At 37.9% G+C, this 13791-nt stretch overlaps 1 protein-coding gene across 1 annotated transcript in view; it reads left to right on the forward strand.

Annotated features, from left to right (window-relative positions):
- Positions 1-13791, forward strand: part of LOC126828094 (ectopic P granules protein 5 homolog) — a 51118-nt gene that overhangs the window by 22591 nt on the left and 14736 nt on the right. Inside the window, exons 22-35 of the mRNA XM_056102378.1 lie at positions 225-458; positions 1005-1171; positions 1884-2090; positions 2701-2824; positions 3238-3370; positions 4329-4500; positions 5181-5271; positions 6089-6166; positions 6941-7083; positions 7861-8029; positions 9496-9690; positions 11114-11245; positions 12109-12190; positions 13323-13486. Coding sequence (XP_055958353.1) covers positions 225-458; positions 1005-1171; positions 1884-2090; positions 2701-2824; positions 3238-3370; positions 4329-4500; positions 5181-5271; positions 6089-6166; positions 6941-7083; positions 7861-8029; positions 9496-9690; positions 11114-11245; positions 12109-12190; positions 13323-13486 — 2091 coding nt within the window. The remainder of the gene's footprint in view (positions 1-224; positions 459-1004; positions 1172-1883; positions 2091-2700; positions 2825-3237; positions 3371-4328; positions 4501-5180; positions 5272-6088; positions 6167-6940; positions 7084-7860; positions 8030-9495; positions 9691-11113; positions 11246-12108; positions 12191-13322; positions 13487-13791) is intronic.

Raw genomic sequence — 13791 nt, forward strand, 5'->3', positions numbered from 1 at the left:
ATTTATCAGGATTTTCTAGTGTGGTCCCACCTAGTCAGTGGTGCAGGATTGAGGGCCTGACCAGGACAGCTGTCTAGTCGTTCGGATGGGATGAAAAAACCAAGCTCCTGTGTAAAAAATTGGTGTACACGTAAAAGATCCCTTGGCAGCTGAAAATCGATATAAGGAGTACATAAACCAACGAATACTAAATTCCCCTATAATATGTCATCTTTTTATTTCAGAACTTAATAAAAGAATCGGGTCAACAAGGCGTGATGTCTTCTGTTGTAAGCTGGATATCGTCCGGTGTATATCTTCCTTCGTTTCTAGAGAAATCATCAAGTCAAGAGTTTGTGTGGTTAGCCTATATTATATTGATGCTAGAGAAACATTACGAAGTTGGATCACGAATCTGGCCATCGTTACAAGAAGAATTGTATGGAAATCATACCATTACAGTTGATCAAGCTTTAAAGGTAATATTTTCTACATTTTCAAAAATATGGGCTGTATTTTGTCTTAGTCAGTTGATTATATGTGCTTGATAACGATAAGAGGATAGGGGGGTTGGATGGCTGAATGGTTAGCATGTGCACGCTGTATCATAAAGCCTGTCATTGAGTCAACTGACGTGGTTTCGAATCCCCAGTTGTATGTGACAAGGAGTAGGGTAATGAAATTTTCAATATTTCAGCTGAAACATTTGTTTGAGAAAGTTTTACTCCAGAAAAATTAAATGATCTACCTATTTTCATTGACGCCTGTGAAAAATGTTTGAACAATAGAATGATCATTTTCTTCAGCCAGATCTAGGGATTATCATTACACGTCATTAATAGAATGAAGGCCTCGTATTTTTGTACAGTTTAAGTGAAAATTAGTAACCGAACACCTAGAATAATCAGAGCTATCTTTTAACCAGAGCTATGTTTTTCAAAGTTTCCCTATCGTTACCAAGTATAATTGTCTTTCATAGAACTGCCGTGATAATTAGCTAATATTTTTGTTTGTGTGTTTTTCAGAATGTTATACATAATTTAAAGTTACAACATGCTCCAGCCTTACATCGTTTAAATATTTATCGCTGGGCGTTACAGGCCATGGACACGCCGTACGATCATATACTATTACCGTTACTATGGCAACAGTTCTTCCTTCTCTTCCTTGGTAGAAGTGTTACAGAAACCAGGTACCATAAATATTTTAATATATAATTTTATCTACCATGAGCTCCATAGAATTTAAAAAACTAATTGTATCCCATGAATGTTTCAAATCAATCAATTCAAAACAGAATTACAATGATTTGACAAGTTTGAATCAATATCTTGTCGGCTTTTAATCAGTTCGGAGCTAAATATCCCATCGATATATATTCATTAATTAGATTACGAATAGGTTATAATAATATATAATTTTTTCTGCCATGAGTTCCATAGAATTTAAAAAATAATTGTGCTCCTTTTCTTTGTTTTGACAATCTGATTAAAACACAGATCCTATTTCGTTTCGTGTTTTTATAGTTCAAAATTCTGTTTACTACACTAGTATCTGGAAGAGTTGTCATATAAGCCGCGTTCTGGATGATGTGAGGGATTAGTCAATGAAACGATCTGTTACGGCGAGTTTTTGGCAGGAGGTGCATGGAATTGTGGGTAACCCACTAAATCATCAACACTGATTGGTTAATCAAATGGATAACGTCATAAGGTCAAAAGCCGCTGGTATGACCTCTGACGTCACGACCTTCACACAACAACCAGTCAGATCTTCATGTAGTAGAGGTCATCGAAAGTATAAAAAAATGAAACAAAATATAGATCTTTATTTTAATCAGATTGGCATATGACACCAAGATTATTGAATTTCTAACCGGTTGTTTTGTATTTCATCTGTTGTAGTGTTCCACATCGGGCAAGTATTGGTGAGCGTTTTTTCTCCAGCCTCGGCCATTCATCCATGTTGAAAATGATGAAGAAGAATTTGTCAGAAACGATTGAAAAACTCCACAAAGATATTCAGGAAGCGACAGAAGAACGAACAGAAAATCAAATATTGAATACGACATTAGATCAAAATAATATCCAGTTAAAACAGAGATTACTGAGGTAGGTGAAATCAATTTCCTATTAACAGATTATTGTATGTTTATTCTCTTCCAGGAAGATCTCATACTACTTTTACTTTTAACATTTGTGATCTTTTTGATTAATGCATTCACATATGTTTTTATCATTGGTTAAATTGTTAAGTGTTTTTGAGCACTGTTTGTGATGATGTTGATGCTGCTGCTGCTGCTGCTGATGATGATGTTGATGCTGCTTCTGCTGCTGCTGCTGATGTTGATCCTGCTGCTGCTGATGATGTTGATGCTGATGATGATGTTGATGCTGCTGCCGCCTATGATGTTGATGCTGCTGCCGCCTATGATGTTGATGCTGCTGCTGCTGACGTTGTTGATGCTGCTGCTGCTGATGTTGATGCTGCTGCTGATGTTGATGCTGCTGCTGATGATGATAATAATGATAAGATTAATAATAAAAATATAATGAATGGACTACTCGGACAATTAAGCTGATGTGGGCATATATTTTGTTGCCTGGCCATCTAGTTTCTCATAGTTTTGTGGCTTTGGTTGTATTTTTAATAACAGATTTCTTTTGACAGTAGACTTGTTTTACCAGTACATACGTAATGAAGTCTGTTTTATAATTATAGATTGTATCAAACTATGGTATTATGGCTGGAGGAACCAAGACTACACGATGCTAACCTCTATCTTCCTTCGTTACCACCTCAATATGATGCGTCAAAACTTTTACTTCTCTTTCAAAATATACAGGTAGATATAACTCTTTTATATTCAATAGAATTACACAGGTAAAATAACACAGGTAGAATTATACAGGTAGAAATACACAGATAGAAATACACAGATAGAAATACACAGATAGAATTAACTGTGTTATATTTCAATAAGAATATTTCAATCACACTGGTAGCACCAGTTTTCAGATTCATTTCTCAGGTGTTCTTGTAGTCATGGCGAGAAAGGGGTGGGCGTGGGGCGTGGTTAAGTGTGAGCTTTGGATCATCCTTAAGACAGGGGTTTTGATTGCAGAATGAAGTTTGTACGTTCCAAGGGATACAGCCGACTGCCCAATCTCCACACATTTTAAGACTTACATGTATTTTGTTGCCAAATTTTTAAAATGGTGTCAACCTTTAATTAATTTTTTCTGTGTTTGTTATTAGAATCCATGGATGGAATTTGTCGATTTAAAACAGATTTGTGAAGATATTGAATCAAGTGGCGTTGATTGGAGGAAATTGATCACATGTCGACCTTCTAGATCACCAACTATCAATCAAAATCAGTCTCATACAGGTAATGATACTGTCGGAAGTGTTCTAAGACAGATATAAATGAAATGAAACGTGGGTTTAATGTCCTAATTTTCAGCACCAACCTGGCTAATGAAGACAGGTTTACGCTATATGTAGTGTGTTATCAGGGAAATTCCAGTTTTTTGACCCCTTTGAACAACAAGACTTTGCTCCTTGCCAGGCGTGGGGGTTGGGTAGCCAAATGGTTAACAGGTGTGCGTTGTATCGTAAGGTCTTTCTTCGAATCAAGTTGTGTGGTTTCGATCACCTGTCCAACTTCGTGGGTTTTACTCACTGAGCCACAACAGGAATAAAATAAAAGTACATCTATCGATCTATACTCTCACTGAAAATGAAATGGGTTTTAACGTCCTACTGTTCTGCTCCGACTGGGCTAATGAAGACAGTGTGTATATATACTCTCATTCAATATAATTCATAATTTGTTGCAGACAAAAGTAGTTCTATCCAAGAAGGATTGTGTTGACGTTATATTGTCATGGATATAAAAATTTCTGGGAAGCCACTGTGGCTAAGTGGGTAAGACGCTGGCTCGTTAGTCTGGTGGTCGGGTGTTCAATCCCTGCATTGTCCGAGAAAGTTCATCATGATTTTCCGACGTGGTTTCCCCATGACAGGGCCTGACAAGGACAGCTGTCTAGTCATTCGTATGGGACAAAATACCGAGGTCCCATGTATGCATTGGTGTGCTCGTAAAAGATCCCTTGGTAGTTGGAATTTGATATAAGAGTAGGCCATAGTGCCGCTGCTCTGACAAAATTTCCCACATAACACTCTGTATGGCGTATGCCCGTCTTCGTTAGCCCAGTATAAGAGCAGAACAGTTGGACATCAAACCCCATTTTATTTCATTTCATTTCAGAAATATCTGGATTAATTTATTCTACTCTCAGTTTTTCTTTAGATGTATGTTATAAGAAAATTATTCTATTTTCCAGCAACAGAGAAAATTGTACATTATTTAAAGAGAGATAGTTTGTTGTTGGCGGCACCAGGCCTAGTGACGTTAAAACCTGCTGTTCCCGATATCTCCGTGGTTATTATAGAAGATAAATCATCCTTGCTACATCTGATTAACGCAGACATTAATATCATTAATCAATATGCTGGGTAAATATAATTCCTCAACATAGCTGTACTATTAGTTCTCTAACAAATAGTCCAAAACAAGGCAATCGGATTAAAACACAGATCCTAATTCGTTTCATTTTTTATAGTTCAAAATTTCATTTTACTTGTGTTTACTACACTCGGATCTGGAAGAGTTGTTATATAACATGCATTCTGGATGATGTGAGGGATTAGTCAATGAAACGGTCTGTTAGGGCGAGTTTTGGGCGTGAGGTGCACGGAACTGTGGGTAACCTAATAGAAACATAGTGCTTATTGGTTAATCAAATGTATGAAGTCATAGGGTCAAAAGTCGCTTGTATGCTCTCTGACACAACCTTCCACTACAACCGGTCAGGTCTTCATGTAGTGTAGGCCATCAAAGTATTAAAAAAAATGAAACGAAATATAGATCTGTATTTTAATCAGGTCATAGGGTCAAAAGCCGCTTTTATGACCTGTGACTTGACATTCCACTACAACCGGTCAGGTCTTCATGTAGTGTAAAAAAAAAATGAAACGAAATATAGATATGTATTTTAATTAGATATTTTAACTGATTTATTAGTAAGCTAGTCCTAATATAGAGTCACACAATGAATTGTTGTAGGTTTACTATCATGTTGTTGTGTTGGGTTTTTTTTATACAAATAAAAATATTGTGTTTGTTTATTTTTCAGTATATTTACTGATCGTGTTGATAGACATTGTGCAGCTGATATGGGTTACGTAGATCTACTTCCGTCACTTTATTCTAACCAATGGAAACAGGTAAATACATAACACATGCCACAATTATATGGAATACACGTTACTTGAAGAGTTTATTTCAGTAACGTTTCGATGAGGGTTCTCCGGTCTTTATCAAGCAAATAAAGACGGGAGAACCCTCGTCGAAACGTCGCTGAATAAACTCTTCAAAACTTGTATTCCATATAATTGTGTCATGTGTTATTCTCATCCAGTTACTAAATGCCACTTAAACAAGGTAAATACATGTAGCAGCAGATTTTTTCTTTCTGAAACAAAATAGAAATGTAATGAAATGGGGTTTAACGTCCTACTGTTCTGCTCCGACTGGGCTAATAAATTCGGGCATATGCTATACAGTGTTCTACTAGGTAATTTTGCCTGGACTATTCTTATATCAAATTCCAACTGCCAAGGGATCTTTTACGTTTATGCCAATGTGTACACCGGACCTATTTTTTTGTACCATCGAAACGACTAGGCAGCTGTTCTTGTCATGCCCTCCGTCCTGCACCCCCTGACAATAGGAATCCACCGTAAAATCACAATGAACTTCCTCGGCCAACACCGGGATCAAACCTGCAAACTCCAGGCTAGCGAGACAGCGTCTTTCTCATTTAGCCACCGTGGCTCCCTTAACAAAATAGAACCATTCAGAGTAAATAGTACTACTTGATGGGTGTTGTCATGGTCAGTATTGACCGCGATAGACTCATGCTCAGTATACGTGATCATAGTTTGTTTTTAGATGAATATTATTTATAGAATATATTACAAGATATTTAATCTGTAGACCGGATGTATGTCTGAATATATAAACATCGAATTATTTTACTAGGTGATGATACCTGTAGAATGTACCAGTAAAGTTAATCCACTACACAGGTGTTCTAATCCTGCCGTTGTTAATCTTAGGGTAAGTTGAAACTATCTCTAATCCATGGCTAGCTGTAGTTATTCTGAGCGAATTTAAGCTATTACTGATCCCTAAATAAACTCCTTGATATTCGCTTTAAATAGCAATTTGTTGAGATAAACAAGCCTTTAATTTCTGATAACAGACCAAAGTTTATTGAGATTTCCTATCCTCAAGTTGTTAACAGGGGAAATTTAATTGAGTTTTCTTATCCTCAAGTTGTTAACAGGGGAAATTTTATTGAGTTTTCTTATCCTCAAACTGTTAAAGAAACATTATGGGAGATTAGATAAAGAGCTGGCAGTTCTCACTATAATAATTGAAAATTAGGTAATGTAAAGGGAATATGCTGAAAATTTCAGTCAAATTGATCCACTCTGAACCAAGATTTTAGCTATTGAATTTTAGGACTAGACTCGATCATCATAACTAAAGTCGGTAAGATAAAAGACATAGTCTTGATTATCCATTTCATAATTAAATCATAAATGAAAATTGAGCAGCAAAAGGGATCCTAATCCAGTAAATATCGCAGGCTAGAGTTGACATCAAGAGTTGATTATAGTCTGGATAAGTTAATTAATTAATGTCTAATTAATAATTTAGATAACATTTCAGGACTAAAAAGATCTGCGATAGGCAGATTTAGCTCTTGCATAATGTATGTTTAATATTTCTATGGATAGAAATGTTGTCTTATTTATAATATTTCTATAGAGTATGAGAGAAGAACGAATTAAGATGATAGTCTTATTATATATATAATTTCTATAGATAGAGGAACGAGAGAAGAATGAAGTAATACAGAGACAAATAGATGAGAATCGAGCTGAATATAAACAAATAATGATAGAAGGTTTGCTACCTCCACCACAGAATGTTTGTATAGCTGCTGTACATGTAGAAAATGCCATCACGTAAGTATATTTTATAACAACAAAACACATACTTATGGAAAACAGCTACTAGTGTATTTAAGGCGACGTTTCGTAGAGTATTCTCTCAACGTTATCAAGCTAATACAGTAAAACAGGTATGAGGCAAATATATATAGACAAAATACAACAACATAACCTTATATTTTATAAGTTATATAGGGGGATTGAATGGCCGAATTGTCTGTCATTGAGTTAACTGGTGTGGTTTCGATTCCCTGGTTGTATGTGACCAGAAGTAGGGTCGCCTGTCCAACCGTGTGGGTTTTTTTCCGAGTAATCTGGTTTCCTCCCACTGCTAAAGACCCTTACACACTAGCAAATTATTAAAATAAAATTGAACTATATGTTAGTCACGAAATGACCTTGTTTGTGTCGTGGATGTTAAACTGGAATTTCTGGTGATGACGACATGATTTTTGGCTGGATATTTAACATGGCTTTACAGTGAATCGTATGCACCAGGGGTCAAATCTAAAGTTAGTAATGAATGAGTCTGTTTACCTTTAGGGTCCACAGATGTCTTGGCAATGACACCACATGGAGCTGCTTTCAATAGCCATGGTACCTACTTAGTCGATAGATCGATCCTGGTGCCAGCCAAGAAATTTCCTCAAGGTGTTCCAGCATGTTTTCTCTTTGTCAGAAGATTTGAGCTGAAATGTTAAACCCCATTTCATTTCAACTGTCATGAGATGGCATCCATTATTTTTATTGCAGATTAATTTGTATTAAACACTTTTGTATTTATCTTTTCAGAGCATTAATCAAATTAGCTCAAGCCACAACAACGGATGAGAAAGTGACACGTTTATTTGATATCGCTAATACGTTATTTTATCAGTTAGCTGCATTTATCACAGAAGAAACCGAATTTTATCCGCCATCAAAACAGTTCTTTCAATCATGTATAGAAATCATTGGACAGGTAAAAATTATTGTTGTTGTTAAGGTAGTTCAGGAGTAAAGGAACAGAACTGTCTACTCAACACAAGCTAGGTCATTTTGGGACCAACATATGTTCAATTTTATTTCAATAATTTGCTTGCACATAGGGATCTTTTAGCAATGGGAGGAAACTAGAGGACCCGTAGAAAACCAACGAGGTTGGACAGACAACCTACTCCTTGTCACATACAACCGGGGAATGGAAACCACACCATTTGGCTCAATGACAGACCGTATGATACAGTGCGCTAACCATTTGACCATCCAACCTCCCCTTCTACTCGAAAGACCAGGTTTCAATTTGTTGATGGGCTAAGTAGGGATTATGACTTAGCTGAAATGAAATGAAATGAAATGGAGTTTAACGTCCTACTGTTCTGCTCCTAACCTGGGCTAATGAAGACGGGCATACGCCATACAGTGTGCTATGAGGGAAATTTTGCCCGGACAGCGGCACTACGGCCTACTCTTATATCGAATTCCAACTGCCAAGGGATCTTTTACGTGCATTCCAATGTATACACGGGACCTCGGTTTTTCGTATCATCCGAAGGACTAGACAGCTATCCTTGTCAGGCCCTCCGTCCTGCAATGACTTAGCTACACCCATCTATGACAGCAAGAATTTGATAAAGAGTAGGCAGAAAAGATCCTGTCTGCAAAATTTACTTCCTTATGTGATGTGTTACGATAGGATTGTCCCTTTATTGAGTCCACACTCTGGTACTTGAAGATATGTTCGGATACGTTTCGATACCATCAACACGATTGCCACGACTGAGCTCAAAATATGATTAGACCTAATAGGATCAACACAATTAAACCACGATTTCAATCGTAGCGCGAATCGTGATAGTGGGAACCTAGCATTAGCATTTTCCATATGACCAAAGAGTAGCTTCGTGTTAGGTTTAAAATAACAGAAATACTGTGTTGATGAGATGTAAACATCCATTTTTTCGTCTAAATATCGGGAAGCCACGGTGGCTTAGTGGGTAAGACACTGGCTCGCTAGCCTGGAGGTCGTGTGTTCGATCCCTGCATTGGCCGAGAAAGTTCATCAGGATTTTCCGACGTGGTTTCCCCTTGTCAGTGGTGCAGGATGGAGGGCCTGACAAAGACAGCTATCTAGTTGTTCGGATGGTATGAAAAACTGAGGACACATGTATACATTGGCATGCGTGTAAAAGATCCCTTGGCAGTTGGAATTCGATATAAGAGTAGGCCCTAGTGCTGCTGCCCGGGCAAAATTTCCATCATAGCACACTAGGCCGTATGCCCATCTTCATTAGCCCAGTATAAGAGCAGAACAGTAGGACGTTAAACCCCATTTCATTTCATTTCATTTAATTCCATTAAATATCCATATCTGTTGCCTTGTTCAGAAATAGCACAGAGGGCCACCCTTCAGAATGGACTGAGCTTGAATTTTTATTTCCATTTCAGGAATTTATCTCTCGAGATCCAAGACAAACACAGAATGTATTACAGTTTAGTCTGGATAATCCAAGTCGATCAGGATTAACCAGTCCACATTTTAACCCCAACAACAGTTCACCGATATTTGTTGGATTATATGAACAATTGATTTCAGTTCTGAAGAAACAGAATCTCGATCTCGTCTTTATGCTGTTAACTAAGGTAATGATGATGTGTTAGTCTATATTCATGTAAATTTGTATTTAACATATAAGGCAGTGCTTACTATGAAGCTATGTGCTATGAGTCACGTACGCCATATGCTGAAGTTAGCTATGCCTTTTCACGAGTGATTTAACTATCAATGTAATTTTAAAATACTGACTTATGAAGAAGGAAATGGTGTTTTGTCATCACCACAAGTATTATTATTTCGAACGCCTTTCTTTCATTTGCTGCCGTATTATAAACCAAGGCATGTAATTTTGTAGGAATATTACTGACACACATTTGAATACCATAACCATATGCGTATTAAATATGAAAAATAACGAGGTTCACCTATTTTTATTACGTACGGGATTTGAATATTTTGTTGACATGTGATTTTTAATTGTGGTATGAATTGAATACTGTACGGGAATTAAATATGAATTTTTATTACGTACGGGATTTGAATATTTTGTCGACGTGTGATTTTTAATTGTTGTATGTATTCTTCTGCTTAAATAACCATAAGAGTTATGCCCCTTTATTTTCGGTAAAATGTCTGACAAGAAAAATTTTGAAATCCCATCACTGATCTTGAGTATTAGTTGTATTATTGTCCCTTTAATGTATTGGGTATTTTTGGTATATTTGGTGTTTGTGGTATTGTCCCTTTAATAGTACATCTCTAAGCTGGTCAACATTGTCTTTACAATAGCAATTCTAATCTCTACTCACTTTTAACTCACTAAACTAATCACATCTCGGCTTCTCTTTCAAAACTCACTTGCAACTTAACCTTGTTAACTAATACCCCCGTTAGACCGGGGTGGCGTCCTTACTACGCTACTACGGCGAAGGAAAATGGTCTCAAAGGGCCTCAAGATCTCCATAAGCGTGGTAAAAGCATGGTGGAAACGCCAGAAATCGTGTTGTGGTCCATGATTGCCAACAATCGCCGAGGTGTGGCATTTTTGGTATATTTGGTGTTTGTGGTATTGTCCCTTTAATAGTACATCTCTAAGCTGGTCAACATTGTCTTTACAATAGCAATTCTAATCTCTACTCACTTTTAACTCACTAAACTAATCACATCTCGGCTTCTCTTTCAAAACTCACTTGCAACTTAACCTTGTTAACTAATACCCCCGTTAGACCGGGGTGGCATCCTTACTACGCTGCTACGGCGAAGGAAAATGGTCTCAAAGGGCCTCAAGATCTCCATAAGCGTGGTAAAAGCATGGTGGAAACGCCAGAAATCGTGTTGTGGTCCATGATTGCCAACAATCGCCGAGGTGTGGCATTTGTTTTGAGCATGTTCAAACATGTAAACATCCTAAGCGACCTTGACAAAATCTTGAGTTGGCCTTAAGAAGTAGATATAGCCACACATTTCAAATTACAAGCTATTATGTTGCATCACATGTTTATTTTACAGTTTGATGTCTGGCTGTGGTTAGAAAAAGGACGACCATCAGAAGATGAAGTTAAGAAATTTATATCTATACTAGGATCAGCGTTGATGACCTGTGGTGCCGAACCTGAGAAACAAACAAAAATTATCTTTGATGTAAGTTTTACTTGTGAATTTATCTTTTTTACATTTTAAACAAGGTTTAGGTCATAGACATGAGGATTGATTGTCCTGGATTGTTCAGATAGTCATGAGGGATGGTGGTTCAGGTAGTCATGAAGGGTGGTAAAGCAGGTAGTCATGAGGGATGGTGTTGCAGGTAGTCATGAGGGATGGTGTAGCAGGTAGTCATGAGGGGTGGTGTAGCAGGTAGTCATGAGGGGTGGTGTTTCAGGTAGTCACGAGGGGGGTGGATGGTGTTTCATGTAGTTATGAAGAGGTGGGTTGTTCAGGTAGCCAAGAAAGGTGGTAAAGCAGGTAGTCATGAGGGATGGTGTTGCAGGTAGTCATGAGGGATGGTGTAGCAGGTAGTCATGAGGGGTGGTGTTTCAGGTAGTCACGAGGGGGGTGGATGGTGTTTCATGTAGTTATGAGGAGGTGGGTTGTTCAGGTAGTCATGAAAGGTGGTAAAGCAGGTAGTCATGAAGGATGGCGTTTCAGGTAGTTATTAGGAGGTGGGTGGTTCAGGTAGTCATGAGGGGTGGTGGTTCAGGTAGTCACACATGTGGGGGGAGGTGTTTCAGGTAGTTATGAGGGATGGTGGTTCAGGTAGTCGTGAGGGGTGGTGGTTCAGGTAGTCACGAGGGGATGGTAATTCAGTGAGTTAGGTACTGGCTTACTGATCTGAAGGTCTGTGGTGCTAGCTGAGAAAGTTCCTCAGGGTGTTTCCAGCATGTTTTCCCTTTGTCAGAAGATTTTAGCTGAAGTGTTAAACCCCATTTCATTTCAACTGTCATGAGATTGGATCCAATCAAAAATGAGAATGGACAGGTTTATAATAAATTTTGTTTAATTTTCAGTTGTATTGCAGTCATTTACAGTTGGTTTTACAACATAATTATCCATGTCACATGACAGATGTTCTTTCAGTACTCTTACAAGGTAAACAACTAATCATGTTGTTAATCATCATAAATAAGTTATTCTTTTATTACTAGTAGGATGGCTTGTATAGAAAAATGAAATGAAATGAAATGTGTTTTAACGTCCTACTGTTCTGCTCCTATGCTGGGCTAATGAAGACGGCATACGCCCAAAAATGTGCTATGAGGGAAATTTTGCCTGGGCAGCCGCACTATCGCCTACTCTTATATCGAATTCCAACTGCCAAGGGATCTTTTACGTGCATTCCAATGTATACAGGGGACCTTGGATTTTCGTCTCATCCAGGACTAGCCAGTTGTCAGGCCCTCCGTCCTGCATCATTGACAAAGGGGAACCACCCCGAAAAATCAGGATGAACTTTCTCGGCCAATGCAGGGTTCGAAGGCTTGTATAGAAGTGTACAGTAAACCTCGCATCAGATCTTTGCTCAACCCGAATAAAATCGTTTGGATCCTTTGATCCTGCATGTTTTTCTTAATAAATTTCTGTGCGTAAGTCGGATTTCCTAAGTCGGATCTTTGCTCAACTCAGATCAAAATGTTCGGTCCATTTGATCTAATTCTGGCTTTTTTCCTTACTATGTTCAGAATTTGACTGTGAGTTTCGTCCCGATGGTCTAAAACGAGATTAGGTATTTCATGCACAGAGCCCCAAAATACTTCCCCTATCATTTTGACTCCAATCAGCCAATTTGACGCGACGCAATAATAGAATTTCCCCGGAGAAATCAAAACTCACTGTCTGCTGTACAAGACACTTTCCGGAAAAAAATTAGGACATTTTACAAAGATGGCGACAAAACGGAAGTTATCCGGCTCTTGCAGTTTATTTCTAATCGAGCTAAGATTGAATTTCGGTCTTTGGCTAACTCGGATCTTCGCTTAATTCGGATAAAATTGGTCAGTCTCCTTAGATCCGACTTATGTGAAATTTACTGTATTTTAATTTTATATGTCATAATACCTGTGTAAAATAAATAAGTACAAGTGTAAGTATAGTTATTATATTTTTAAGAGATTGTTACTGAATTTTCCATCTTTGTTTTATTTTTACATTTGATTTTCTTGGTTTAGAAATGTCTTGTATTAACTGGAAATTAAACCTTTATTAAATTGTGTTGAAATTGTAGGTTCATCATTAGACAAGATCCATGTACAGTGTTGGGAGATGTTTTTGATGGCCTGTTTTACGTATATACCAACATCTACCGTGGAAGGTGGCCGTAAACCATCATTAGTGTTTAATATAGAACAAGTTGAAACTTGTAGAGATACACAACTCAGTACCATACAGGTAATTTATAATTGCATTTTCAGATTCATCTGGGGGGTCACGGTGGCTAATTGGGTAAGACACTGGTTCGCTAGCCTTTAGGTCAGGTGTTCAATCCCTGCATTGGCCGAGAAAGTCCGTCCAGATTTTCCAGCGTGGTTCCCCCTTGTCAGTGATGCAGGATGGAGGGCCTGACAAGGACAGCTGTCTAGTCGTTTGGATGGGACGAAAAACCGATGTCCCGTGTACACATTGGCATGCACGTAAAAGATCCCTTGACAGTTGGAAAATTTCCCTCATAGCACGCTGTATGGCGTATGCCTGTC

The sequence above is a fragment of the Patella vulgata genome, chromosome 7, assembly GCF_932274485.2.
Source record: "Patella vulgata chromosome 7, xgPatVulg1.2, whole genome shotgun sequence".
Lineage (NCBI taxonomy): Eukaryota > Metazoa > Mollusca > Gastropoda > Patellidae > Patella > Patella vulgata.